A 27,705-nucleotide genomic window follows, 5' to 3' on the forward strand; every position below is an offset into this window, starting at 1 on the left:
CCTGTAAGCTAGAAGTTTGAAATGGAGTTTGGAGCGTCGGGCATGAGTCCAATGACGTTCCAAACACCATTTTCAAACTTTTAGCTTACAGGAAGGCGGCGCTGAACGTCCGACGTATACGTTTTCGCGATGAAAACGTAGGTCGCAACCTCTCTATTTACAAAGTAGCAAAACGTATTTTAATTTCAACTTTACCCGTAGAAATTACGAAGATTTGCACAATATTCCGGATTTTTCTTACTTATAATCCATTTTTATTTACATTTAATTAAGTATAAATCGTAATTAATGAAATATTAGCTTACCATCTACGATCTTGAGAGTAACCAGCCGAATTCGTCACGAGTAAGCTTTGGACGATATATTGTATATACTGTTTCCAAGTCATAGATAAAACTTTAAAAGGTAAAAATAATCGTTTTATTTATTAATTGATTTTGAATAAATAATATATTAGATCGAACTAAAATAGATCGGATCTGGCAACACTTAACGACAGACAGGAGAATTTGGAAAGAAAACAAAACAAACACGAGGTGATCATTACTTAGCTGCGGGATAATCAGGCGGTACTTGTATATTTAATTTTGAGTAATGGTTAAAGAGTTAGATAACTAATATAATACAAAATAATGAGCGGAGGATTAGTACCTAGTAAAAGCACGGTTTATGTTGGAAATCTTCCCTTTTCTTTAACTAATAACGATCTTCATCAGATTTTCGAAAAATATGGAAAAGTTGTCAAGTAAGTTCATTATATTAAAATTAGCAAAAATTTTTATCTCGGATTGTTTTGGCCTCGCAAATTAACGAATAACATACGATCTATGGATGAAAATTATGAGAAATCCCACAGGTTATTTCTTCCTAGCATTGTAGACATTCAGGCAGAATATTATAAGAGAAAAAACCAATAAGTGCAAAACTGTTATTCTTAAAGTTTCTTTATAATCTCTTGTTTTCTATAGGTGCTCAGAAATGGGTCCATTTTTTTAAAAGTTTCTTTCGGTTGTTTACTAGGAAAAATCTTACATTAGATACATTATATATATTTAGTAGATATAGTACCTTTAAGATTGCTAGATGGAGACGATCTACAGATAGCTTTTGAAAATTTAAACTAACAATTTAAAAGATGTGAGATGAGAATAAATAGGAAAAAAACGAAGATAATGAGATGTTCAAAAAAAAAAAAAAGGAATGAGAAGGAATGAATTTCTATCTGGATGGTAAAAAAATATAAGTCAATGAGTTCATGTAGTACCTAAGAAGCATAATTACCTCCGACAAAAGGAGTGGAAGAGATGTTAAGGCGAGAATAGCCCAAGCAAAACAGGCATTCTATAGAAAATGACAGATGTTAACATCAAAAAATATATCAATCGATGTTAGGAAGTGATTTGTTAAGAGTTTCGTCTGGAGCAGGGATGGGAAACCTGCGGCCTTAAGGCCGCATGCGGCCTGTGATGTAAATGTTGATATATATTTTTTAAGACCTTTATTTTTTTTCTATAGTTATTATACATAAATTTACAATATACATACGCATATATAGACGAGAGGAAAAATAACTGTGTTCGGCGATGTCATCACTCCCAGAAGCATTTTTCTATAAACCTAATCAATCTAAACTTAAAGCAACATGGATATATAGGCAATATTTCCTTCTGAACACTGAATCAACATCCAATGCATCCACTTGCAATTAATCTGGACCATGAGTTTAAAAACACTAGTCACTAATCTCCCATGATTCAACACTTTTCCATGAGCAAACGTGTAGTTTGCAGTGGCTCTAAGACATGACAAAGTTCATAGTGACTTGTGAGATTGTAAATCTGAGTTAGTTATAGCCTCGTTTGAAAGTGTACATTCATGAGTGCATACATTGTTTTGCAGACTTCCTTTTTATCACTGAGACTTAGTTAGTAACAATGGTCAAATTCATTGCTACTCTGTTAGGCCTACCACACACTGCTCCAAATAAAACTGTCTTAGATAAGGCATGATCAATCAGCATCCAAAACCATGTTCTTGGAATCTTGGTCATGACTTTAGCAATTGTAATTGTTTTGATTGAAAACCATTGATATTTGACATTATTTCTATATTAATTGGATAATGATAAATAATAGTACTAATTACAGAAAAATATATTACGAATCTAAATGGTAGTGACAATTGCCGAATTCAAGACCAAGAATATGATTTTGGATGCAGCTTTATCCTGTCTTGTCTGAGATAATTTTTTTCTGGGTCAGTGTGTGGCCAGCCTTACTAATTTCTTATCATCCTTTTATTTTTTATAGGTATTTCAGAAGAAAACATTTTCAACCCATAAGTATGTCTATGAAATTGAAACAAACTTTGAAAGAAGAAAACAGGATCTTCAATGAAGCATGGGAATTACAATATTTTTTAATAAATAGTGGAGGCAAAATGTCTTGTTTGCTTTGCGATACTGCAATTGTAACAATTAAGAAATTCAATGCACAACAGCATTATGCTCTTCACAAAGACAATAAATGTGCCAAATTAGTGGGTGAGGATAGAAAGATAGCACTGCAGAAACTGAAAAATGGAAAACAGAAGCAAAGACAATTTTTCCATTCTATGTTACATCAAGGGAATGGTTTGACAGAAGCCAGCTATAAAGTTGCATATTTGCTTGGAAAAAAAGGTAAACCATTCAGCGATGCAGAACTCATAAAGGAATGTATTTTAGAAGTGGTAAGATGTATAGATCCAGATAAAGTTAACAAATATAAGGAGGAGCCTTTTTCAAGAAGGACTAATACAGATAGACAGCATAAATTGGCACATGATGTAACAGAGCAGCTGAAAAATATAATCCCAAATGAAAATGTACATTACTCAATAGCTTTGGATGAATCGACAGATTCCACTGATTCAGCACAGATATTGTATTTTATTCGTGCAATAACTGATGATTTTCAATTATATGAAGAATTGCTTGCTTTAGGCACCCTTAGAGGAAGGATGCGGGGATAGATATTTTTAAAAACTTCAAAAAGCAATGCCACAAAATAGAATTAAATATTAATAATTTAGTAAGTGTGTGCACAGATGGTGCTCCAGCTATGATGGCTAAGAATGAAAGATTTATTGCACATCTTAAAAGAGAAGTCAAAGTTCTAAGTGCACTGATTGCTTTTCATTGCATTTTACATCAGCAAAATCTACCATTCTAAATGACACTTTGCAAAAGGTTATAAGTATTGTGATGAACTATATTTGAGCAAATGCCACAAAGCATCATCAATTTAGAAGCATGCTGATGATGGATGATGAAGTACTTAGTATAGATTTGCCTTATCACTCAAAAGTACGCTGGCTGTCACAATTGGTCAAAATTTTATCTTTACGAGCCAAATAATTGACTTTTTCAAAGGAAACAACAAATATTGTAATTTATCAGATTTAAACTTTTACAGAGATGTTGCATTTTTATGTGATATGATGTCGAAACAAAATGAGTTAAACATTTCGTTGCAAGGCAGAAATAAATCTATTTATGATATGTGGCAAAACATTCAGGCATTTAGAAAAAAGTTGTTTTTCAAGTCTCTTTTGGCTAAATCCAAACTTTCAGAGGAACACTTTCCCCACTTTACGAAGGTAATGAGTGAAAATGAAGATATTTCTGGATCTTTTGGAGAATACGAGTCAGTTTTAGACTCATTATTAGAAGAATACAATAAAAGATTCAGTGATTTTGAAAAGCATAACAGCACTCTTAAACTTGCTTTTCAGCCTCAGTTGATGTATCAAATGCTCCAGAAGAGTTACAAATGGAGCTTATAGAAATGTCTGAAGATAATATCCTGAAAGCTCAGTTTAACAACAGGGATGATTCCATTGAAATTTGGAAAAAGGCAATAGAATACCCTTTGTGAACATGCACACTGAATGATGTCCTGCTTTTCTACAACATACTGTTGCAAATCTACATTCTCATACTTGAAGCAAATCAAGAATTCACTAAGAACACAGATGAAAAATGAACATTTAGAAGACCAACTGATACTAAGAATCACTATGTTTGAACCTGATATCAAAATGCTTTCTCAAAAGAAGCAAACTCAAAGAAGTCATTAATTTGAATAAAGAGTAAATACTTGCTGAAAGGAAATATTTCAAAATTTTACATTCTCTGTGTTTATATGATTCTCTTTTTTTTAAAAGATTGTTGTTCATTTACTTATTACTTGTATAAAAAGTTCCTACTGAAGTAAAATAACTTAAAATGTAATTATTTTCAATTTTTGTTCACCTGTCTTTCTTTTATTACATAACTTTCAAATTACTTAGTGGCCTAAACCTAGGGATAAAATGACAAAAAAATTTCAATGCGGCCTTTATAAGGGACGATGAATTGTAGTCTGGCCTTCATGAACGAAAAAGTTCCCCACCCCTGATCTGGAGCATAGCATTGTACTGTTCGGAGATGTGGACGCTCCAAACGGCAGAAAAAAGAAAACTGCAGGCCTTTGAGATATGGTGTTGGTAAAGAATGATAACAGTGTCGTGGACGAAGAGAAAGAAGAATGAAGATGTTTTGGAAGAGGCAACAGAGAAGAGATAGATTTTGACAATGATAGAGAAAAGGAGAAGCACCGTGATTGGCCACTTAATCCGACACTCAGAATGGATGAATGTTTTATTGGAAGAAAAGATAGGGCACAAAAGGAGGCATGGAAGACCTGGAGTGGAATATCTCGACAAGTTATTATGAAAGAGGCCTTACCAACAGATAAAACAGCTAGCTAAGCAAAGAGAGAAGCTATAAGACTGCACACATCCATGTTTGTTCACCAACCATTTGTTGAGGAGAGAGAGAGAGAGAGAGAATTTTTAAACAGTGTATCATGAGACATTAACCGTATACACTAAATACAGTATATTTTAGCTTATAACATCGTATTAATGTACTGTACTTGATGCTGTGTAATGTTTTAGTTCAGTCTTGTAAATAAGCAAATACTGATTTTAAATATTGTTTTAGATTTCAAAATTTTTTACTTTAGATTTTTATTAATTTATACATGTTATGTACAGAATAATACAGTATGACTCCGCTTAACGCTGTTTCGGTATTACACGGTAGTATTGGAATTACCCGAGATCGCATGCAGTGTTGGGATCAAGGCATAATATCAAATTTTAAAGCTTATTATCTGCGGCGGACATTCTGACAACTGATTGATAAAACAGATGGAGCAGATAAACAATCCATTAGAGATTTTTGGAAAAACTATAATATCATGAATGCTGTAGACAACATCAATCTTTCCTGGAATGAGGTGACTGAGAAATGTTTTGAAAGAAGTATGGAAGAATATATGGCCAGAGCTAAGCAAGGATGTTGACACGAGAATCCATTGTTAATGTCGACGAAATTGTCAAGCTAGTTAATGAAACAGGGTTGGATAATATAAATGTGCAAGATATTGAAGAATTATTGCAAGTTACAACTGGAGAAAGTTTTTCCAACGACGATCTTAAAGAATTAGTAGAACAACAGGTGCATGAAGATGACGAAATTAGCATTTCTGAAGATGAGGAACAAAAGGAACTTTCAACGGATTTTCTAAAAAAAGTTTACCCAGTATAACGGAAATTATGGATCAGTTTATACAAAATGATTTCAAGTTTTGATAGAAGTTCAAAGGCAAGACGAAGTGTCATGGATGCGATGTCTTGCTATCAACAACTGCTTGCTGAATGAAACAGGAAAAGGCAAATGACGTTAGGTGACTTCTTCACAAAGAAACAAAAGATATCAAATGAGGAAGAACCTTCCTCATCACAAACATAACTTCTTTACTCAAACTTTTTTTTATTTTCATGAATGTTTTATAAATAAATTTCGATATTAGCAATAAATAAGTCTATAATTAATGTAATAAAAAAGTATTTAACAATAAAGGTTACAAAATAAAAAAAAAACTGATAAATTTTCCTATTCTCTGTTCTATTTTATGTATCCCCCTTATTTACATGTTAAGATGACCCCATTTAACACTGTTTCGTTTAGCGCTCTGTCATCTAGGAACGCATCCTTCACGTTAAGCGGGGTCTTACTGTATATGGGTTTGCAATTGCATCTAAGCAGATTTAGTCTGGAAGTTTTTCTCTATTTGTCCATGAAATTTATTTAAAATTTGGATTAAAAAAATTATAATTTAATATAAAATAGATTTATTTTACATTAGTTTATAGATAGATTGTAGGTATAGATTTATTTTGTCAGTTAGCTGAGTTTTAATCATTCAATTTCTAAATTAATTCAAGTTTCAGATTCAGTCACTTTATTTTTGAGATTGCATTTTTTTCTAGATTTGTTTTTATATGTTCAGTCTGCTGCTATCATAGACATTTGTTGAATTCATTACAAATAAACCTTACTTGAAAATAATGATCTGTGAAAAAATGTATTTTGGAGAATTTTTCAAAGTTATGATTTTATTCTTAGTATTTCAAAAGAACTAGAAACTGAATACTGCACTGTGAAATACTTATAAAATAAAAATTAAAACTGTAAAAAGCCATTATCATTAATTTTGTATTCTTAATTAGCCATTACTGAATTTAATAATTAATCTTTCTACCACCAATTTTGAATGTTTTATTTTTTATAGCAACATAAATTAGTACAATCATACCAAAATACCTTCAATTGAAAGTGTTTTGGTGTTTTAGTGTGGTGTTCCGCAACCTTTTTCTACTTGCGTCGCACCTATGACTCAACACAGCACACCAAAATGTTATTATCCTAAAATACTGTACATATAATATGATACTATTAATAGAATTACATAATGCCACTAACCTATTATTATCATTCTTCTTCTTATTAAACAGATATCAACACCTGTGAGCAAATTTATTTTACATTTAATTTCTTAGAATACATACAAATGTGTGGCTTGTAATAAAGAATAAACAAACATCATCTTATTTCATCAGTGCTGCAGCAGAGAATGAAATACAAGTATAATAAACACAGCAACTGAGATAAAAATATATAAATAAAACTTGACAATTAATAGAATATGTAAAAGTTCACATCACACCTTTCACCTTGTGATGGCACACCAGTTGTGGAACACTGTTTTAGTGAGATTATTCTATTACGATTCATATGAAATAACATTGTTATTTTAAATATATTAATATTTCAGTGCCTATTTATTTTTACTTTATTCTTTATTATTAATATTTTTATTTAAAAATTAAAAATATTATATTTTTCAATGTTTTAAAACTATCTTTCAGTGTTAATAGTTTTTTCATCAAGAAAAATATCACAAATTTGATATATGCCATTCTTTTCAGTATTTATCTAAAACAAACATTTAATTGATAAGTGTTAAATGAACATTTTTTGTTCTAACCAGAAATTGGGGTAATGAAATGGGAGACATTTAGTTGATTTATCAAATCTTGCATAATTCATGTAGGTGTTTTTAAAAGATGATAGAATAAGGTAATATAGGTGAAAAGTGCAAAATAATAATATAAGTAATTTGTTCACATTACATTTTGTAATAGTTCAAAACAAATAGCTTTTAAAATTGAAAAGTAATTTTAAGTGATCTTCAGGTTTTAGAATGTAAACAATTGATTAGAAAGGTTGAATTTTTGAATTGTTTGAAGTTTTATCCAGTTTAGTTTAGTTTTTAGCATGTTTTGTAATTTTCACCAATAAGTAGATAATGCATTTTTCTTAATACAGTTCATTAATGAAAATCATTACATAGAACATAGTTCTAATAAAATCAAAATTACTAAATTTTACTTGAAATTCCTTATTTGCTTGCTTACTGAATTAATCAATACACCTGTAACAGTGGTTGAAATTGAACTGCTGTTAAAGGTGTATTGATTAATTAAGCAGATTAATTACAGTGGCTAGTTCATTCTTTGTTTACTTCAATTTAATCAAAGGTGATGATATATTTGCATTACATCCAGTGGCATATTCAGAATTTTGAGAGTATGTGTGCTACTGAAGGCAGATTTGGAGACAGGGACATGCCCTCTATTGTTTTTCAAAGAATTTCAGAGTTTTACTAATTGTTCAGTTACCATAGAATCACTTTAGTTACCTAATTTTACCTAATTGAAGTCATGCAATATGTGTTGTTATATTTGCACATATAAGCAAGCTCTTATATGCAAAATTCTCTTGCTTTTGCAATTTTGAAACATCTGCTTTGCTTATAAGAGTATACTTCATAATGCAAGGTTTGCTCTTATAAGTGCCAGCTTGTTTTGGCCTGCACTGTTATGTCAATATACAGTCAGTGCAACTAGAGTTGGTCCTTGCATTGGTTCATTTTTGCATCTTTTAAGTGGTGAAATAATTGTTTATGAATACACATATATTCTTTTGAACTTCATTTTGTTTTGAAAAGGGATTGAGTGCATCAACATTATTATATTCTATTAAATATTTATATTTATATTAAAAATGTTTGATTACAAATTAAGAAAAAGAAATATTGCCTTATCAATCTCCCCTACAGCATACTAAGATGAACAACCCAACTGTGCTTTTAAAATTTAATATAAATGTTATACTTTTTGTAACCCATAATATTTTTAACATAAAATAGTGATTATAAGTTTTTATTTTATTTTAGTTTTAATTAATATATATCTTTAAAATGACAGAGTTGTTACATATAATATGATGTTAGAAATTACTAATAAAATTGTGTGATTTCAATAGTTTGTCTGGGTTTATAAAGCTTAGTTGTTTTAAATCCTTACTATTTATAATTAATTTAGAATAAATTAGTTGTAAAAAATAAATAATAGATACAAATTATGATTTCAGAGTTACTATACTAAAAGACAGAGAAAATAGACAAAGTAAAGGAGTAGCTTTTGTGTTATTTATTGATAGAGAATCAGCTTATCGCTGTATTAGAGCATTAGATAAAAAGGAACTTTTTGGAAGAACTTTAAAGTGCAGCATAGCAAAAGATAATGGTCGAGCTTCTGAATTTATAAGAAGAAAAATTTACAAAGACAAATCTCGTTGTTATGAATGTGGGGTAAGTATAATAATTTTGTTGTTATATAAATGTACTGTATATAATAAAATAAGAATTTTTGTTATATTATTAGAACATATTATTAAATAATTGGTTATTTTTTTCTGTTATATATGGATATTTAGTAATAATATAATCTATTAATTTACTTTTTTTTGTTTGTCATATTCATTTTGAAGAAGAAAACATAATTTATTTATGTAGAATTATTTGAACTAAATATGATCATATTCTATTATCTGAATCTAATACATTTCTAAAAACTATTCAAATATCAGGAATTTGAATATTTTAAAGTTTTTCCATTGTTTATTATGGGAAAAATTCTAAGTTATTTCTGGTGCATCAAAATAACCCCAACTAATTTGTGTAATTTGTTAAAATAACCCCAAATGATAGTAATATACAGCAGAAAAATTTATTTACGTATTAATCATGATTCCAGTGTGATTATCTTGCTAACACTTATGAAGTCATTGAAAGATTTACTTGTAAGCAGTGATGCAATGAATAATTTTGTATAGTATCACTACTAGGAATTAATTCCAGAATATGAAAATAAATGTATTCTGATAGCTACAAAATGTGCACATCAAATAAATTAAAGAAAACATATTTGAGCAGTCTGTCAGTTTAACAAAATCTAATCTTTTCCATGATCTGTTACCTGTTGACTTTTTGTTTTCTTACATTTCAAAAAATTCTGAAAAGTTAAATTTGTCCACTTTCAAAATATTATCAATTGATGGAGTTTGTTCTGAATACTTTTTCAAAGTTGTGCAGTAGAATTGGCCTGACATCCTCCTCCACCATACACTTTCTGCTTTAATTGGTACCAAAATCATTTGATTGATCTTAGTTGAGTTACTGTAGACACATTGTTTTCATGAAGATTGTACTGTATCTCATACTGGTCAAAAGCAAAAATTATGTCTTAAGTGTAGGAGGACATTGCCATATCTGGCCAAAACATGTACTCTCCATTTGGACAGTTCTTCAAGAATTGAATTTATATTTTCTTCATTCACTTCATATACTTCCATGTTAATGCAAAATTTAGATGATGCGATGAAAGTCTGAAACCATTCGTGATGGCTTACAGCTGCTTATACAAAAACTTTTATCGGAAACTTTGCATGATGTTTGAACTTTACTGCTAGTATAACATCCTTTTCTTTTTTACAATATAAATTTCTATTTTCCACCCATTCAGAGCCATCCAATGTAATATAAGATCCATTGTCTATATAACAACTTTTAGGTTGAAATTGGACTGCAGTTTCCTTTGTTTAGTTGTCAGCATAATTTTGTCAGATTTTCTAAATGCTTCACTATGTGCTTGAGTGCAAAAATCCTTTTTGTTATAACAATATTTGTTTCCTCTTAATGTCTCATGCATGTGTTTGGAATAATTTAAACTTTCAACTGAGCTTATGGATAGACTAGCTCACCTCATCAACAGTGGCATTGTTTAGCTACTTACAGTTTGCTTCAGTCACTTTAATCCTTTTTCTTCAGCACTAGATAGCATTTTTCTTCTCTTCCATTCTATTTGAAAGAATATAGGAAAGGTTTCAGAGCTTAATAAATAGATAAATTTAATTTAATATCACTTTTAAGTCAACACTGGTCTCCACTAAAATTCTTTCCATAACCCTTGGGAATGTCCATACATTTAAAATGTTTTGTAGTGAAAAGTTTACATATCAAATTTCTAGAATAAAAATTTTTAATGATTTTTTTATGTTTATATTTTAGACAGTTTATAAGTTTATTAATGTAATGCCAAAAAAGTTGAGTTAAACTTGGTTTTCATAAATAGCTCAAAAGTGATATGGGGAAGTAATGAGCCATAGTTTTCAGTGGATTTTTCTAGAATAATTACAGTTTTGATGTAATAATGTAATAAAATTAAAAATATTACATAAATGATTTTTTATTAATAAATTTTATTAATTATTATATTTTTTCTGTTTAGTTTAATATTTTTATGATTTTAATATTTTTAACATTTTATATTTATTATGACAAAAAATAAGCTTTTTTTTTTTGTAATTAGGAAAATGGTCATTTAAGTTATGAATGCCCTAACAATTTCTTGGGGGAGAGAGAACCACCAAAGAAGAAAGAGAAAAAACGTAAAAGGAAACAAATAGAAGTGTAAGTAACAAATTGTTCAAATTTTAAAACAGTGTGTTTAGCTAATGATTGTTTTTTCTTATGATTTAGTATTTAAATATATAGTGCATATGCAAAAGTTTAAAAATATTGTCTTTATCAACTATTTTAATTAAGCTGTTACCATACCATTCTTTCAGAATACATTTTGTATTTGATATCTGCAGCTAATAAAATTAATTATAGTACAAGAGATAGTTAATGTATAAAAAGTTCTTTGTTTTGAATATTCTTTAATTTCTACTTTTCAAATTTTTCTTTTATATATATATATATATATATGTAGTAAATATAAGTTTAATCAAATCAATTTAAAGTATTCTTGAAACAGTCTATGAAAAAAAAATTATCTGTTTTATTTCAATTTTATTTATTTAGAAATTTTGAATTTCATTTATATACATTTTGTTTTATTTTATTGATAATTTAAGAAAGTTATATTTAATTGTAAAAATTTTTGATGTTGACAATAATAATAATCTCCTATGCCAAATCTGTAATCTCAGATTTCTAATTATTTAAGTCAGCCAGCTAAGAATATCTAGCAGTTTCAATAGTAAGATTTTGTTTGCTCTGGTATAAAAAATAGTTAATGTTTTCAAATTGTGAAAATAAATACAGTTATAAATTTATATAATTTGTGTACTTAATTCAGTTGTTTGTTTATTTGAATAATTTTTCTATTCATTTAACTATATTAATATAAATTAAATTTATTTTTTGGTAAAGAAATTTTAAATTTGAATTTAAAACTTTTTCAAAAGATGATTAAAGTAAATTGCTTACTAAATTAATAATTTTACTTATATCATTATCTACTCATTTGATGAATTTAAGAAGACAATGCAGCCATATTAATATTTCTGAGTATAATTCACTATCTGTAATCTGCAGTAGCATATAATTCACAATGTAATATTTTTTGACAAAAAATTTGAGTACAAAAATATTTATCATATATTGACAATAATGCATCATTTAGCTGCTTTTTTGGCATATCAACGATGAGATGATGTAATATGTAACTACTTTTAGTAATTAAAAAAAGTATTTTTAATTAAATAATTCTTGAAAATTCTGTAATTCTGCATCTTCAGATGTATAGAAACTCTACTGGTAATTTAATGATCCAAAATAAAGTATTTAATTATATTTATTTGGATTGATTACATACATTAATGGATGCATTTTATGGCCTTTATCAGTAACTTATATTGAATCAATCATTTGCTTAACCCACATCTTGGGCATATGTATTCAGCAAATACATGGCATTTTTTTAAATTGAATTTCTCAAAAATAAATAACAGTTGAACTGCAGTCTTTGTAGTACTTACAACTGATGTGTTCTGAAGCAATTCCTACAGTGATTTTCAAGTTTATGATCCTTTTATTCAGAGAAATTTTACAAAAAACAATACCATACTACCACCAGCAGTAAATTCTCTCTCAGCATGAGAGTGCTGTATTTATGATTGTTGCACATAATAACTGTGATTCAATAAAATAATAATGTAGAATATTTAAATTTTACCACAATGCTATATATTCTATTTTTTTCAATGACTGGACCAAGCCGAATTCTTTTAAAATAAGTTTTTGCAGCTATTTTTGATAACACGATTTTCTCACTTTGGTGTTATCTGCTTCTCTGATCAGAGCATGATAAGAAATTTAATATTTTCAATTTTACAACAATTAAAATTTATGTTCATTATGTAGCAATATCATTTAGTAATTGTGACTCAAACATTTGGTAATTTTATCAATATTTTATAAATTATTAAAAATAAAATTATAGAATTTATTACTGGCAATACTAATTGTTAAATATAAAAGAAAATATTCCCTTGAGTGCAAGAAAACAATTTGTTACTCATTTGACCCACTACTAACAGAGAAGGGAGTTTTTGAAAACAAAATAATAAAAATGATTAGCCATTTTTTGTCCTTCACAGTGGAGGAACAGCAGAATCTATTATTTTCTCAGGAGACAATAAATAAAGCTTTACTACACTGAACTTGAAAGATAATACAATCCTGTGAAATTTAACAAATCTGATATCAATAAGTGAAAGTTGAAATGATTTATAGTGAGTTGATATTTGATAACTTTAATTTTTGCATTTACAGATCAAATTACAGAAAATATAAATAAAAATATCATTTTTTTAAATCCACAAGTATTTTATACTGTTAGATAGTAGAGAAAATGTAGAAATTAAAGATATAATCATAGTCAAGCATACATAAATATTACTGTAATTTTCATTTTAATTAGTTTATTAAACGTTGCTATTTGTTGACCTACCTGTCTCTTCATCTCGTAGCTGGCCGACACCTAATCGATGTACCCATCGTACTCCCCACTTGACAACTAGCCCTCCTATTTAAGCCATCCAGTGACAAAGTGAGTGGTTTTTGCCAAACCATTGCCAATTAAGTGGTTTTTAGGGAACCAGCACCCGTATTGGCCCCTGGTTCCTCATACCAACATGTCGAACTCATCTTTGAGGGAAAGTTATCAGTGCATTGGGTATTAATCTGTATTTGTATACATGTAGGTAGCCAGTTAATTAAAACTAAAAATAAGAATTAAATAATAAAATAATAATTAAAACTCAGGCTTTTACATCAAAACTAAAAATAAAATCAAAATTAATTAATTAATTAAAATGATATGAATTTAAACATAATATTTTGGAAAGTATGGATAAATACTTGTCTATCTTGATTAATTTTTTATATTTCATCCAAGCAGTCATAGTTGAGTCTCTATTTACATCACTTCTTTGTGAAATGTTAGTTTCAGTTCATTGTGATGGAATGTTTTGCTCTTAATATATACAGAATAGAATAGAATAGATATAGGATATAGAATAGATATAGATAAAAGTGTACATAGTGAGATTAGAGTGTTCTTGTTTCAAACCAACCAAGGGTAGGAATAGTCTGGAAAAATTGAAATGGCTTGTTAAAGAATCATAAAAGGTGAATTTGTACAGTTTTACATGTGAAGATATGTAAAATTGTGTCCAGGGAATAAAAAAAAAACCAGGAAAAATTCCATTGTCTTATAAGTTGGCATATTCGCTAATCTGGCAACAGAATGTCACTGTATATATGTTTTAGCCATCATTAATTGGAACTAACTGATCTCAAAAATTCAGTGTTGTTAAATGTAATGCTACAATGGACAATAAATACATACTGTATAAAAATAATGAATATGTTTACTCATGTTTAATTGCACAAACCTGAATTTGAAGTTAATGCTCAAAAATAAAAAATGAAACTAATTTTGTTTGTAATCTGTTGAAATGAAATATAGATTATTGCTTCATTTTATATAATTTCATTATTATATTTTATATGTTTTTTTAAAGTAGGCAGATATTAAAGTTAACAGGCAAAGTTTAATCAATATATGCTACTTTATTACCAATTAATTTAAGTACATAAAGTTTCAATGAGATAACAGCTAAACCAATTTAAAAAAGAATACATATGTTAGCTATTATGTTATTATTATTATTATTATTTATTTTCTTTTTGATTTGTTTATTCATAACTGATACACCGGTGGCTAAGTACTATGCCGGACCAAAGTCAAGGCATAGTAACCAAAACAGAAATTAAAGAAGTGTATCAGTGTGTGTGTCTGTATTCAGGAATTTTCTCACAATATGACATGTATTCAATATAGTGGCTTTCTGCAGTGTGATGTATGTGTTTCTATTCAATTCTAATGTGCCCAGGCTTTTGTGTAGTGTGTGTGGTATGACACCTGTAGAGGAGAGAACAACAGGTACAATAAGCACCCTATCCATCCTCCACAGATGCCTTATTTCCTGGGCGAGTTCTGTGTACTTGCTAATTTTTTCAGTGCATGCGTTTTGTATATTGTGAGTGTTTGGAATGGATATGTCTATAATGTATGTGATTTTATTGTGTTTGTCAATGAGTGTGATGTCTGGTCTGTTGTGGTAAATTGTTTTATCTGTGATTATGGCTCTGTCGTAGTACATTTTGTGCGTGTTGTTTTCCAATACTGTCTGTGGAATGTATTTGTAGTATGGTTCGTGGATGTCTGCTAATTTGTGTTTCTTTGCAAGCTCTTGGTGTATTATATTTGCTACTTGGTTATGTCTGTGTAAATAATCTGTCTGTGCCAAGAGCTTGCAACCAGAGGTGATGTGTTGTATAGTTTCTGACATGATGTGACATTTTCTGCATGTGTCATTTGTGAGTGTTGCATCTTTGAGTATGTGTTTTCTGTAGTTTTTAGTATGTATGACCTGATCCTGTATGGCAATCATGAATCCTTCCGTCTCCCCAAAGAGGCATCCCCGAGCTAACCAGCTGTTTGACGCAGTTTTGTCAACAAAATCCTGGGCCAGATCGTAAGGATGCCTGCCATGGAGTGCCTTTCGAGCCCACGATTGCTTAATGGTGTCTATGCTTTTTATATGTTGCGTTGTGTCCATATGATGTGAGTGTAAGTTTAATGGTGTGTTATTTGAGTCTGCTAGAGTTACTGCTTTATGTAATTGTGATGTTTCTTGTTTTTTGTAGAAAAACTCTCGCAGTGACTGTACTTGTTTGTAGTGAAGGTTAACTATGTCAATCAGGCCACGTCCGCCATCTTTACGTGGAAGGGTTAATCTTTCTGTGGCAGATTTAGGATGATGTTGTTTATGCTTAGTAAGTGTAGTTCTTGTTTTCCTTTGGAGTTGCTCGAGATCTGTGTGAGTCCAATGTATAACTCCAAAAGAATATGTGAGTACTGGGATGACATATGTGTTTATTGCTTTAACTGTGTGTTTTGCATTTAACTGTGTTCTGAGAATAGCATTTAACCTACTTTGGTATTCTTTAATCAATCTTTGCTTTATTTGTGCATGTTCTGTTAGTTTGGCCTGTTGGAATCCTAAATACTTGTAGAGCTCACCCTCTTCCATGGATTCAATAATGTCTCCATTTCCAAGTGCAAAATCTTCTTTCTTCAGGATTCCTTTTTCTATGTGAAGTGTTTTGCATTTATCTAGGCCAAATTTCATTTGTATGTCCTTGGTGTATGAATGTGTGATTTGTAGGAGTTGATGAAGTTGTTTTTGTGTGGATGCATAAAGTTTTATGTCATCCATGTACATGAGATGTGACAGTGTAAACTGTGTTGTTTTTTTGTGTCTGATATTGTAACCATATTGCCTGTTGTTTAACAAGTTGGATAATGGATTCAAGGCTAGGCAGAACCAGAGAGGACTCAAGGAATCTCCTTGAAAAATTCCTCGCCTAATAAAAATTTGGTTTGTTTGTATGGAAGTGTTACTAACCCTCAGATGTAGTGTTGTTCTCCAGTGCTGCATAGTGTTTTGAAAGAATGCAATGAGTGATGGATGTATTTTGTACATGTGTAGGATATGTAGCAGCCAACTGTGTGGAACACTGTCGAATGCTTTTCTGTAGTCTATATATGCCATGTGTATGTTTCTGTGTTGTCTGTGTGCTTGCCGTAGAATGACTGAATCTATGAGTAACTGTTCTTTGCATCCCCTGTGGTTTCTACGACAACCTTTTTGTTGTTCTGTTAGAATGTCGTGTTCTTCAACATGTTTGTATATTTTGTTTGCAATACAGGATGTCAATAATTTGTAGAGTGTTGGAAGACATGTAATTGGTCTGTATTGTGTGGGGTCTGTGGTATTGTTGTTTTTAGGTTTCATGTAGGTGATGCCCTGAGTAAGAAAATTTGGCATGTCTTGTGGATTGATGATGATGTGTGTTAGGTGTTTAGCTAGTTCCTGGTGCAGTGATGTGAACTTTTTGTACCAGAAATTGTGAATGTTGTCTACACCAGGTGTCTTCCAGTTGTGTGTTCTGTTAACAGTGTATTGGAAATCATGTATGTTTATTTCAGCACAGGGCATAGTTGGTATGTTGTGCAAGTTTCTGTTCTCCTCCTCGATCCAGCCTGCATCGGCATTGTGCGTGACAGCACTGGACCAAAGAGAAGACCAATATGTTGTGAGTTCTTCTTCTGTTGGTGTGCCACTGTGCTGTGTATCAGTGTTTGCTTTGTTATTAATTTGTCTGTAAAAGAGTTTTTCATTGTTTGTAAATAATTTATTTTGTTGTTTTCGTAGTGTACATGTTTTGTATCGTTTGAGTCTACGTGCTTTGGCAGCAAGTTTTTGTTTTAGTGTATCAATGTATTCTGTAATGTGTGTGTTGTGATGTTCGTGTTTTGTGTGTGTTTTTATTTTCTTGAAAATGTTTTTGAGCTGTTTCCTTAATTTGGGTGTTATGTTGTTTTTAGTGTATTGTGTTAGCCTGCCTAATTGCTGTCTAATGTCATTTATTTGTGTTTCTATTCTTCTCTGCCAGGCAGGCTTGTGATAGAATTGTGTTTTCTGTGTATTTGTCTGTGATTGTACTTTCAGTCCATGGTGTGTCACTACTGTGACTGCCCCAGCATAAACTAATGTATGAATGTCTGCGAGTGTAGAAATTGAATGAATGTAGTGTGGTAGTAAGTGAGTGTTTACATAATTTAGTGTTTTTCCTACTTCCTTTGACGTGTTGATTTTTGGTATTCGTGGTCGTTGTGTGGGATCTGTACCTGTATATTTAGTGAGTGTTTCCTGAAATATAAGTGAGAGCGTATTAACTAAATCCAAGTCTATGTTATCAGTGATGGATGAGGAAGTGTCTGTAGTATCATTAGTGGTAATTGTTGTATGTGTGTTATTATCAATGCTTGTTGCTGGATTATCCTGACAGGTTACATGATCTCCATTAATGTTAGATGTTTCTGTCTGTTGATGTATTTGATCAGCAACCTGTTGTTTGATAAGTTCAAGTGTTGTTTGTGGAATAAGGTTGTTGTGTATAATTGTTCTTTTTTGATCAACAACCCTTTGTTCGGTGACAGTGAGATGAGAATACTGTTGTGTGAATCTATGGTGTAGTTGTTGTCTGTATGCTGTCATGTTTGTTTCGAGTTTTGTGATGGTGTAATAAGTACGGATGATAAACTCGTTCATTTCTACTGTCCATTTCATCCGTTGGCGTGGTTTTCCAGCCTTTGTGGTCTGTGGATGCATTGCCACAGAAACACCAAGGCTGGGTTGGTTCCTCACATCTGTTGAGGGCATTGCAGTAGCCATGCTTGGGCCGGTGCTGCTTTCGCCACCGGTAACCAAGGGAGACTGTGACCTATTTTTCGAACGTGAGCCTCTGCCTAACCCACGAACGCGGACCTTGTTAACCCGGGCGACGTCCGAGCCGGTATCACACTTTGATCTAGTTATCACCATAATAAATATCTCCACTGAATGTGGGTGTGGTCACTCTTAGCTTCATTTCTCCCCATAGACCTTACTGGCATGGGCTGTCCCTACCAGGAGCTTGTGCTCCAGCCTGCATTGCCCTATGGATCAGTAAAATTACTGGGCTCTCCCACCACGACCAGGTGGTGACCACGGGAGAGTTATTATTATTATTATTATTATTATTATTATTTATTTTCTTTTTGATTTGTTTATTTATAACTGATACAGTTTTAAAGCTTTTTGGAATAATTGAAAATAAAATTTTTTTTTTTAATAAAATTAGCGAAGAAGAAGAAGAAGAATATAGTGATGATGATGAAGGTGAAGATCCAGCATTAGAAAGTTTAAGTTCTGCTATTCAGTATCAGGTAATTTGAAAATTAGAATAATAAGATGAATTTCATAGGCATGAGAAAATAAGCTAGTTAATAAGAACAAAGTTTAAGTTAAAATTTAAATAAAATTCAACTGTATTAGTTACATTATTATGACTGATTTTTACTAATTCAACTGCCTTTTCTTAAAGTGAAAAAGATTTTCCTAATTTTTATTTATTATATAATAAACATATCATAAATTTGATGAAATATCTGATTGCAATGTATAATAACATAGAGAAGGGGTCGAAATCCAGTTCTCCTTTTATTTCATTTGCAGTGAATGAAAATAGAAAAGCATTATAACAGAATTTTATTAAAAAGATTTGAGGATTAGAAATGTTGAGGTTTCAACAGTAATTAGAATAAAAATTAAGTTTCTTATTTTCTTAAAATTCAACATTTCATTGAGACAATAATATTCAGGGAACTAGTATTATTTCTAAGAGTTATTTGTTTTAGGCTTATTTCATAGAATTTTATTCGTGACCATAAATGCAATGCCTTTAAAAATTCTCCAAAACCATCAGTTAGTTGTATAGTTCATTGCGAAAGGAACTATGACTATTCGCTAAGCTAAATGAGCAATTATTTATTATCACATCATCACAATGACAAGCTGCAATTTTTAATTTATTTAATTTAAAATATATACTCTTGGGTTTAGTAGTGTTGTGCATTAACAATTTGGTTAAACTATTAATGTAAGAGAAACAGATTTAGAAAATTAGAAGTGCAAAACCAGATTAAAAATTATATGAAATTTTTGTTTTGAGAAATTTAATTTTTGCTAGTTCTAAACATTGGAAAAAATTTTTAGCAATATAATTAAATAGTAGTAATAATTAAAAATTAATTTTGTCCTGCTTCTATATATATAATCGAAACGAGTTGATAATAATAATAATAATAATCAGCGCAGAGCCCAAACGGTTAGGAGTTGAAAGTTGAAATTTGGTACACAGTTAGGGTACATCACGAAAACGCACACTAAGAAGGGATTTTTTGAAATTCTTCTCCACGGGGGAGAGGGACAGGATTAAGTCTTAACACTTCCATCAACAATGGAAGTGTTAAGTAACAATGGAAGTGTGAAGCAACAATGGAAGTGTGAAGTAATAATGGAAGTGTCAACAATGGAAGTGTTAACAATGGAAGTGTTACGTAACAATGGAAATGTTAAGAGCCCAAACGGTTAAGAGTAGAAAGTTGAAATTTGGTACATAGTTACGGTACGTCACAAAAACGCACACTAAGAAGGGATTTTTTGAAATTTCTCCCCACGGGGAGAGGGACAGGATTAAGGCTTAACACTTCCATCAACAATGGAAGTGTTAAGTATCAATAGAAGTGTTAAGTAACAATGGAAAACAAGAGAAGGCGATGTGCAAGATTTACAGGCACTGGAGGAAAAAAAAAAAAGTAATATGTTAGAACATATTCGATTTTCAAATTTAAACAGATTAATTCGGTTTTTCTCGACTTTTCTTCTTTAGAACATTCGATGAAAATCAAACGATATAATCAGAATACGTCGTGAAAATCGAACAATATTACAATATTCGATTTTCAAATTCGACCTTTTATTAAAAATATTTAGTTTGTTGATGAAATTACTCTTTTTTTCTGTGACTATAACGTAATAATCTTAATCTTCGCTATCATTACTTTTGCCCGAGCAACGTCGAGCCTATCTGCTAGTATAAATATAATTTTACTCTGTTATTTTAATGAAACCATATAGGAGTATTTGTTTTTAGATTATCTATGATGCATTAAGAAAGTTAATGCTAAATTCAAGAAGTTTTAAAGTTGGAGCTTTAAATCTTTTTATGTCGATTCAGAGCAATGCAATTTATTTGATTTGGAAACATAAAGAATACAATATAAAAAGATACTTTTCAATAAAAATATTCTGACAAGTTTATTAATTTTTCAGAAAAAAAATTGAAAAATAAAGCTGTCAAACTATTAAATATTGGGTTGTTTGGAAAATAATTTCATTTTTTACCACCAGAGGGATTAGTTGTATTTTTGGGTACGTTTGTTAAGTCGAATGAGTTAAACGCGTTAGTAACGAATCGTTCGAATAGTAGTAGTCTCTCTCAGTGCGCATGCTCCGCAGTGATGACGTATCGAACGAAACTCTAACGAAGCTCACGAAGGAAAGAGTTAGTTTACTTCGTTAAGAAAATGGCGCCTGACGATATCGATGTTTCTAGATCTACTCGAGTGTTTAAATTGTGAATTAAAACGTGAAATGATTGAAATGACTGTCCGTCCGAAGCAACCTAAGAAAAATATTTTGAATAAGGCTGCAATATCAACATTCATATCTTCGATTTTAGAAACAGACATTTAGTTATAACGAATCGTTCGAAAAGTCTAACGAAACAAGAATAACTATGACGTCATTCTCGTTTAACTCGTTTGACTTAACGAACGTACCCTTTATTTGCCAATTCATTTTAAACTGTATTGTCATTATATATTTTAACAGCTGACATTTCAAGGCTTATTTGTAAAAAATTTTGTTTGATTCTGTGTGTTTGGTTTTTTTTTTTTTCTGTTCCATCAAATATGGAAAATTGAAAGCTGCATTTTTGGCATATTTTACTTTTTTATTACCAAAAGGTAAAAATGCTGTTTAAGCAAGAAAAAAATTGTGTGACGTGTATGGAGAAGATGTGTTGACAGAGTGATAGTGTCAAAACTGGTTTGCAAAATTTCATTCTGGTAGTTTTTATATTGAAGTTGCACAATGTTCTGGAAGGCCAGTTGAAGCTGATGAAACAAAATAAAGGTATTGATTGAAGCAAAGTGCTGAATAACAACTTGAGAAATCACTAAGAGATAAAATTTGTCGAATCATTTATGATCACTTGAAATGTCTTGGTTTAGTTTCAAAGCTTGATATATGAGATCCACGTGTTCTTAAAGAAAGAGATTTGCTCTGTTGCATTGACATCTGTGATTAGCTTCTCAAACGTCAAGAAAATGATCCATTTTTGAAGTGAATCATAAATGGTGACGAAAAATGGATTGTTTATAACAATATCAAACACAAGCAATCATGGAGTAGAGAGATGAGCTGGTTCAAAACACTTTAAAAGTTGATATTTATCAAAAAAAGTGAAGCTCTGTGTTTTGGTGGGATTTTAAAGGAATTGGTTTTTTTTTTTTTTTTTTTTTTGAGCTTCTACCAGACAATTCCACAATTGATTTGAAAGTGTACTGCCATCAACTGGACAAATTGAGTGATACCATCAAACAGAAAAGACCAGAATTGATCAACAGGAAAGGTGTAGTGTTTCACATGATAATGCCAGACCTCACACAAGTTTGGTAACTTGTCAGAAACTGTTACAGCTTGGATGGAATGTGCTACCGCACCCGTCATATTCGCCAGATCTGGCACCCTCAGATTATTACTTGTTCTGGTCTTTACAAAATTTTTTAAACGATAAAACATTTACTTCAAATGATGATGTCAAAAATCACTTGGATCAATTTTTTGTAAGCAAAGATCAAAAATTTTATGAACATGGAATTATGCTACTACCAGAAAGATGGCAACAGGTATTGACAAAAATGCAATATATAATTCAATAAAATATTTATATATTATAAGAAAATTGTTTTTTTTGTAAAAAAAAAACAAAATTACTTTTTGAACAACTCAATATTGTAAACAGATAGCAGAAAATTTTTTAAAAGAAAATTCAAACATAGTAACTAAAACAAAAGCTAGTTATTTAGCTGTGCTAAGTATTATGAAGAGAAATAAGCCTTTTGGAGAGGAAGAATTTTTAAAGGAATGTGATGATGGTGGATGATGATTAGACAAGTATGACTTGGGGAAAAAATGTTTAAAGATATAAGTTTACCAAAGCCTTTTATAGTAATAAATAGATAAAATTTTAGATTTATTTTTCCAATTTGTGAAGTAAGTATAAAAATTTTGAATATGTTTTGCTGGTTTTGGATGAAAACTTCAAAACTATTGACAAAGCTCAATTGTCTTATGTATTAGAGAAATAAATAATTTTGAAATAGTTCAGAAATTAGCAAGGATTGCAACAATTGAAAGAGAGAACCACCAATGAAGATCTATTAGCTGCTTTAAGTAAGTTAATGAACTAATTAAAGATAAAATGGAAAAACATTGCCAGTATAAATGTAGATGGATGTCTAAAGTTTACTGAAGAAATGTTTGAGTATTAGAAAAACTGTAAACCAAATAAAAAGATGCCATATTGTTATTGCACTGAATTTGATTTCAAAAAATATACAACTCCTTAATCTAAAAAATGTATAAAAAAAACCAATAAAAAATATTAATTTTTGTTAAATCTAATGATCTCAGCCATCATCAATATTTAATTTTTCGGTAAAGGCATTAACAATCAATACAACACAATCTGAAAATACAACATTAAATATAAGATAGCTAAGTGTGAATTAAGTTTTCAAAATATTGCATGTGGGACCTATGAGAATAAATAATTTAATTCTTAGATATGAAAGTGAAGATTCAATTCTTTGTGAAATATAAAGATGAAAATTGGCTGAATGACTTCTTTTCAGTATATTTAATGAATTATTTGATGAATTTAATAAAAACTTGAAGGAGAAAGTGAAATTGTAATAAACTTGATCTAAAATTTTTACGATTAAAAAAATTGAAAATTGTGTGTACATTAATATCTTTATTTCTTTCTTTTCTAATTGTGCCTGCTCACCAAATAATCAGTAAGACCGATTAACATGTAATCCAACAAAAGAATGAATGAAAATTTCAGAAATGCAAGAGCAATGACCTAGAAAATTATGATTTGGGCTTAACATATATTTGTGAAAAAATATTTTTATGAATTTAAGCAGACACAAAAACCTATTATTACAAATGTCAGACTTCAATCTTCAAGCAGTTGTACTAATCTTGTGAAATGGGCCAGATCTTGGATAGTATAGAGATAAAATCAAAGCTGTTACAAAATAGGACAAAATTAAATATGTTTTCTTTTAAAAAAGAAGAAAGAAGAATCAAAATTATTGCAGTGTAAAGACATTGTGTATTGAAAAAATAATCTATTAATTATTATTATTATTATTATTATTATTATACAAAATAAGTATAACAATATTAAATAATAATTTTAATTATAAAATTTTTTAATAAGTAAAAAATGTACTATGATACTAAGTATTATAAAAATGTCCAAGAGAATCTTACTTTATTTAAGGATTTGTTACATCAAGCAGAAGGAGTGCACAACAATTAGAAAACAACAATTGTTTTTTCAGATATTTATTGTAACACAATTCTGTATGGAATGCTATTTATTAAGTATTTCTCTCTTCAGCAGAAGGTTACAAAACTTTTTTTTTAGTGTATATTAATAAAATTAAAAATAGAACAATAAAAAGTATATAACAATAAAATGAAATAAAGTCGATTATTAATTATGCTTTTATTAAATAATTACCTGAAAGTAATTTTACAAAATGGCTTAAATTAGAACAAAAAATAACAATAGTTAAAAGCAATGTCAAATTTTTTAAGTTACCTTATGATTCAAAATTTTTTGAAATAATTAAAAAGATAGCAAAAAATGAAAACAGTATTAATACCATAACAAAATAATAATGTATGTAAATTATTAAGACTAAAAAGGAATAAGAAATAAGATAGAGTACAGTATTAAAAAAGACACAAGTTATGTATTCTGTTAAATGCAACTGTGGTAATAAATATAAATATGTAAGGGAAACAAAAATAAAATTAAGTGTAAGAATTTCAGAACACATTAGAGCAATAAAATATAATTACTACAAGTCAGCAGTGGTGAAATGTTATCAGTGAAATGGTTGTAAAATTAGTTTAAAATCAGTAAAAATTGAAAACAAATAATGAAGTGAATTATTATAAAAGATAGTTATATGAAAATTTAAAAATATTGGAAAGAAAAGGAATATTGGAAATAAAATAAATGATAATTTAAGATAAATTATAGATAAATCATTGTATCTGATATTTGGGCTAGATAGTGTAAATTAATTAAGATTAAGTAACATTAAGGATTAAGTAAGATTAAGGAGTTGGTAATTTTTATACAAAAAACAGGTTGATATTAGAGCTCTTTCAGTATTTGTATTAAAACACTGAAAAAAGAAGGTGAAAAACAAGGTGTGTTGAGTTCCTTAGGTAAGAGTTTTTAACAAATCATTTAATAGTTTTACAAAAAAGTAAAATTGTTGTATTTTTAGAACCAGTGTTATGTATTGGTGGATGAATAGTTTATGTAATCATTTTTAAGAATGTATGTACAAATGAATGTATTTAAATAGTATGGGTAAGAGATAATTTGAAAAAGAATTGTAATATTTTTTTTTTAAATATTTCAAAATAATTGTAAATATATTTTTTCAGAAGTTTTTGTAACTGCAGTAGTCCAAAATACAGTCAAACCTGTTTTTATGCGGGGGATAGGGACCGCATTAAAAAAAACGCATTAAAAAAACTCTCACGAAACTTCACGAATGGCTGTAAATAATAGTTTTCGCAACACAATTAAAAAAATAATTTTTTTTATGCGGTCAACAGGGACCGCATAAAAAAAGTCTCACATAGAAAATAACTCAAAACCATACGAAATAGAATTTATTGACAACAGATGTCAGCACTTGACTGCATCGTCTGGTCTATCGTCTGTTTTACATATTTTTGTCCAGGTGGTGTTTTGTTGACTTAAAAAGTAAATTATTTCATTTTTCGCATATTCATGCAATAATATTACTATAATAAGTGCATTTATGCTATAATAAGTTTATTTAGCTATAATAAGTCAACATGAGACATGACGAATCGCACGAGACTAGTCGCCAACTATACCGCACAAATTAAAAATTCGCATTAAAAAAATCGCACAAATAAAAATCGCACATAAAAAGAGCGCATAAAAACAGGTTTGACTGTACTTAATAACTAACATAGCATACAGAATTATGTTACAATGAATATCTGAAAAAATGATTGTTGTTTTCTAATTCTTGTGCATTCCTCCTTGATGTAAGATTCTCTTTGACATTTTTATAATACTTATACAATAAAAACAAAAACCAATATAATGAAAATATTCTGATACTTTTTATTGTAGTCCTTCATAATGGTACAGCTAACCTAAAATTTTAAAATTTTTGAAATTCTGTTGGATGGCAAAATTTTAGGTTATTTTTACAAATAACCTAAAATTTACAAGTACAAAAGAAAAGTAACTTGTATTTTATTCAGATTTTTTAAGGTTAATTTGTTGTTTTAATTTTTTGTTATCATTTATTAACTAATAACATAATATGTATTGAAGAAGTAAAATATACATAAAAACTTGTTTCTAAATTCTGAAATTAAATTTCAGTTAACTTCAGTTCCATATAAATGTGCTTGATGTAAACAAATAAAAATGTGGCTGTATATAGCTGGATTTAATGAAAATTAATGTGTATTTTTGAGCATGTATTATAATAATTATTAGAAATAGAATTTTATGGAGGCTCAAACTATTAATCAGTCCAAACATAATTATTTCTTTCAGTGTCTCTGGATGAAATAATAATGGATAATCAGCAATATCACAGATTTCATACATATTTGCTATGTAGTATATTTTTTCCAATGAATCTTAACATGTTAAAAAATAATTAAAATTCAATTTATTCTACATTTAAAGATTTTTAGCTTTCAAATCATATTTTGAGTTATAGAGTACTAGAGTTATAGAATATATTCAAAATCATACAAATCTGTATGATTTTGAATATATATAATCTTTTTATTGTGTTAAAATTCATTATATATATTGTATGTATATTGTATATTGTATTACATATGATTAAGTCATATGTATGTGTATACACATTTACTTGGTAAGAATAGTTCCAGAAAATGAATTTAGGTAAATTTTCAGACTTGCCCACCTATACAGTTTGCAGATGGATGATTTGCCTGTGAAGAAAATAATGCTATCCTTGACAGAGTGAAAAATGTAATTCATTACTTCTGCTTGATACTTATCCCATAGACTAAAAAGATCAAATGATCAAATGGTATGCATAGGTATTCACTTCATAGCTAATGAAAGATTTTGTTGTTAATTGCTAATAATAACTCTTATTTTGTATCCGTTTGCAATTTTAACATTTATTCATTAACATTATCACATATTTTATTTGGCAACCTAACATCTATAGGAAACTTATTAAGAATGTAGAAGCAAGCATGATTTAACTGTAAATGAAAATATTTAAATTTATAAGACAATTATCCAAACAAACATAGTGTAATTCTACTTATCAGACGCTGTTTTTCTTTTATGATTTGTTTTGTAGCAGTTATTAATGAATTTTTTTTATTTCTGTACCAAATAGGTTGACAGGGGGAACTTTTCTAATTGGGAAAAAATAATTTGATTAGTGAAATTTAAAAGTTAGAATACCCTGGAATTTCTTTTAAGGTTCAGTTTGTTGCTATTTTTATGATATATTCCAGGCTTGCAGAGTTTGAGCTAAAAGTTAGAAATATCAATGTAACTATTTTGTTGAACTTATCGTTTTTAAATTCTAAATCTCTCACAGCAGATAAATAATGTTTCTAAAATGTATTACAAAAAAAACATTTAGGTTAAAGGATATTATTTCGTAAGGCTTTTTTTATAACATTGTGAGAGCAAC

General features: G+C 29.5%; 1 protein-coding gene across 2 annotated transcripts in view; it reads left to right on the forward strand.

The window, feature by feature from the left end:
* The first annotated feature begins 575 nt into the window (after window positions 1-575).
* LOC136972727 (zinc finger CCHC-type and RNA-binding motif-containing protein 1-like) overlaps window positions 576-27,705 on the forward strand; it is a 33,664-nt gene continuing 6,534 nt past the window's right edge. For both annotated transcript variants that reach the window (XR_010880379.1, XM_067267334.1), the window contains exons 1-4: window positions 576-745; window positions 8,867-9,086; window positions 11,146-11,246; window positions 18,882-18,966. Coding sequence is in view for 1 of the 2 variants with exons in the window: in XM_067267334.1 (XP_067123435.1) it covers window positions 633-745; window positions 8,867-9,086; window positions 11,146-11,246; window positions 18,882-18,966 (519 nt within the window). In the remaining variant the exon portion in view is untranslated. The remainder of the gene's footprint in view (window positions 746-8,866; window positions 9,087-11,145; window positions 11,247-18,881; window positions 18,967-27,705) is intronic.

This window comes from Centruroides vittatus, unplaced genomic scaffold (genome assembly GCF_030686945.1).
Source record: "Centruroides vittatus isolate TY-2023 unplaced genomic scaffold, ASM3068694v2 contig_301, whole genome shotgun sequence".
Lineage (NCBI taxonomy): Eukaryota > Metazoa > Arthropoda > Arachnida > Scorpiones > Buthidae > Centruroides > Centruroides vittatus.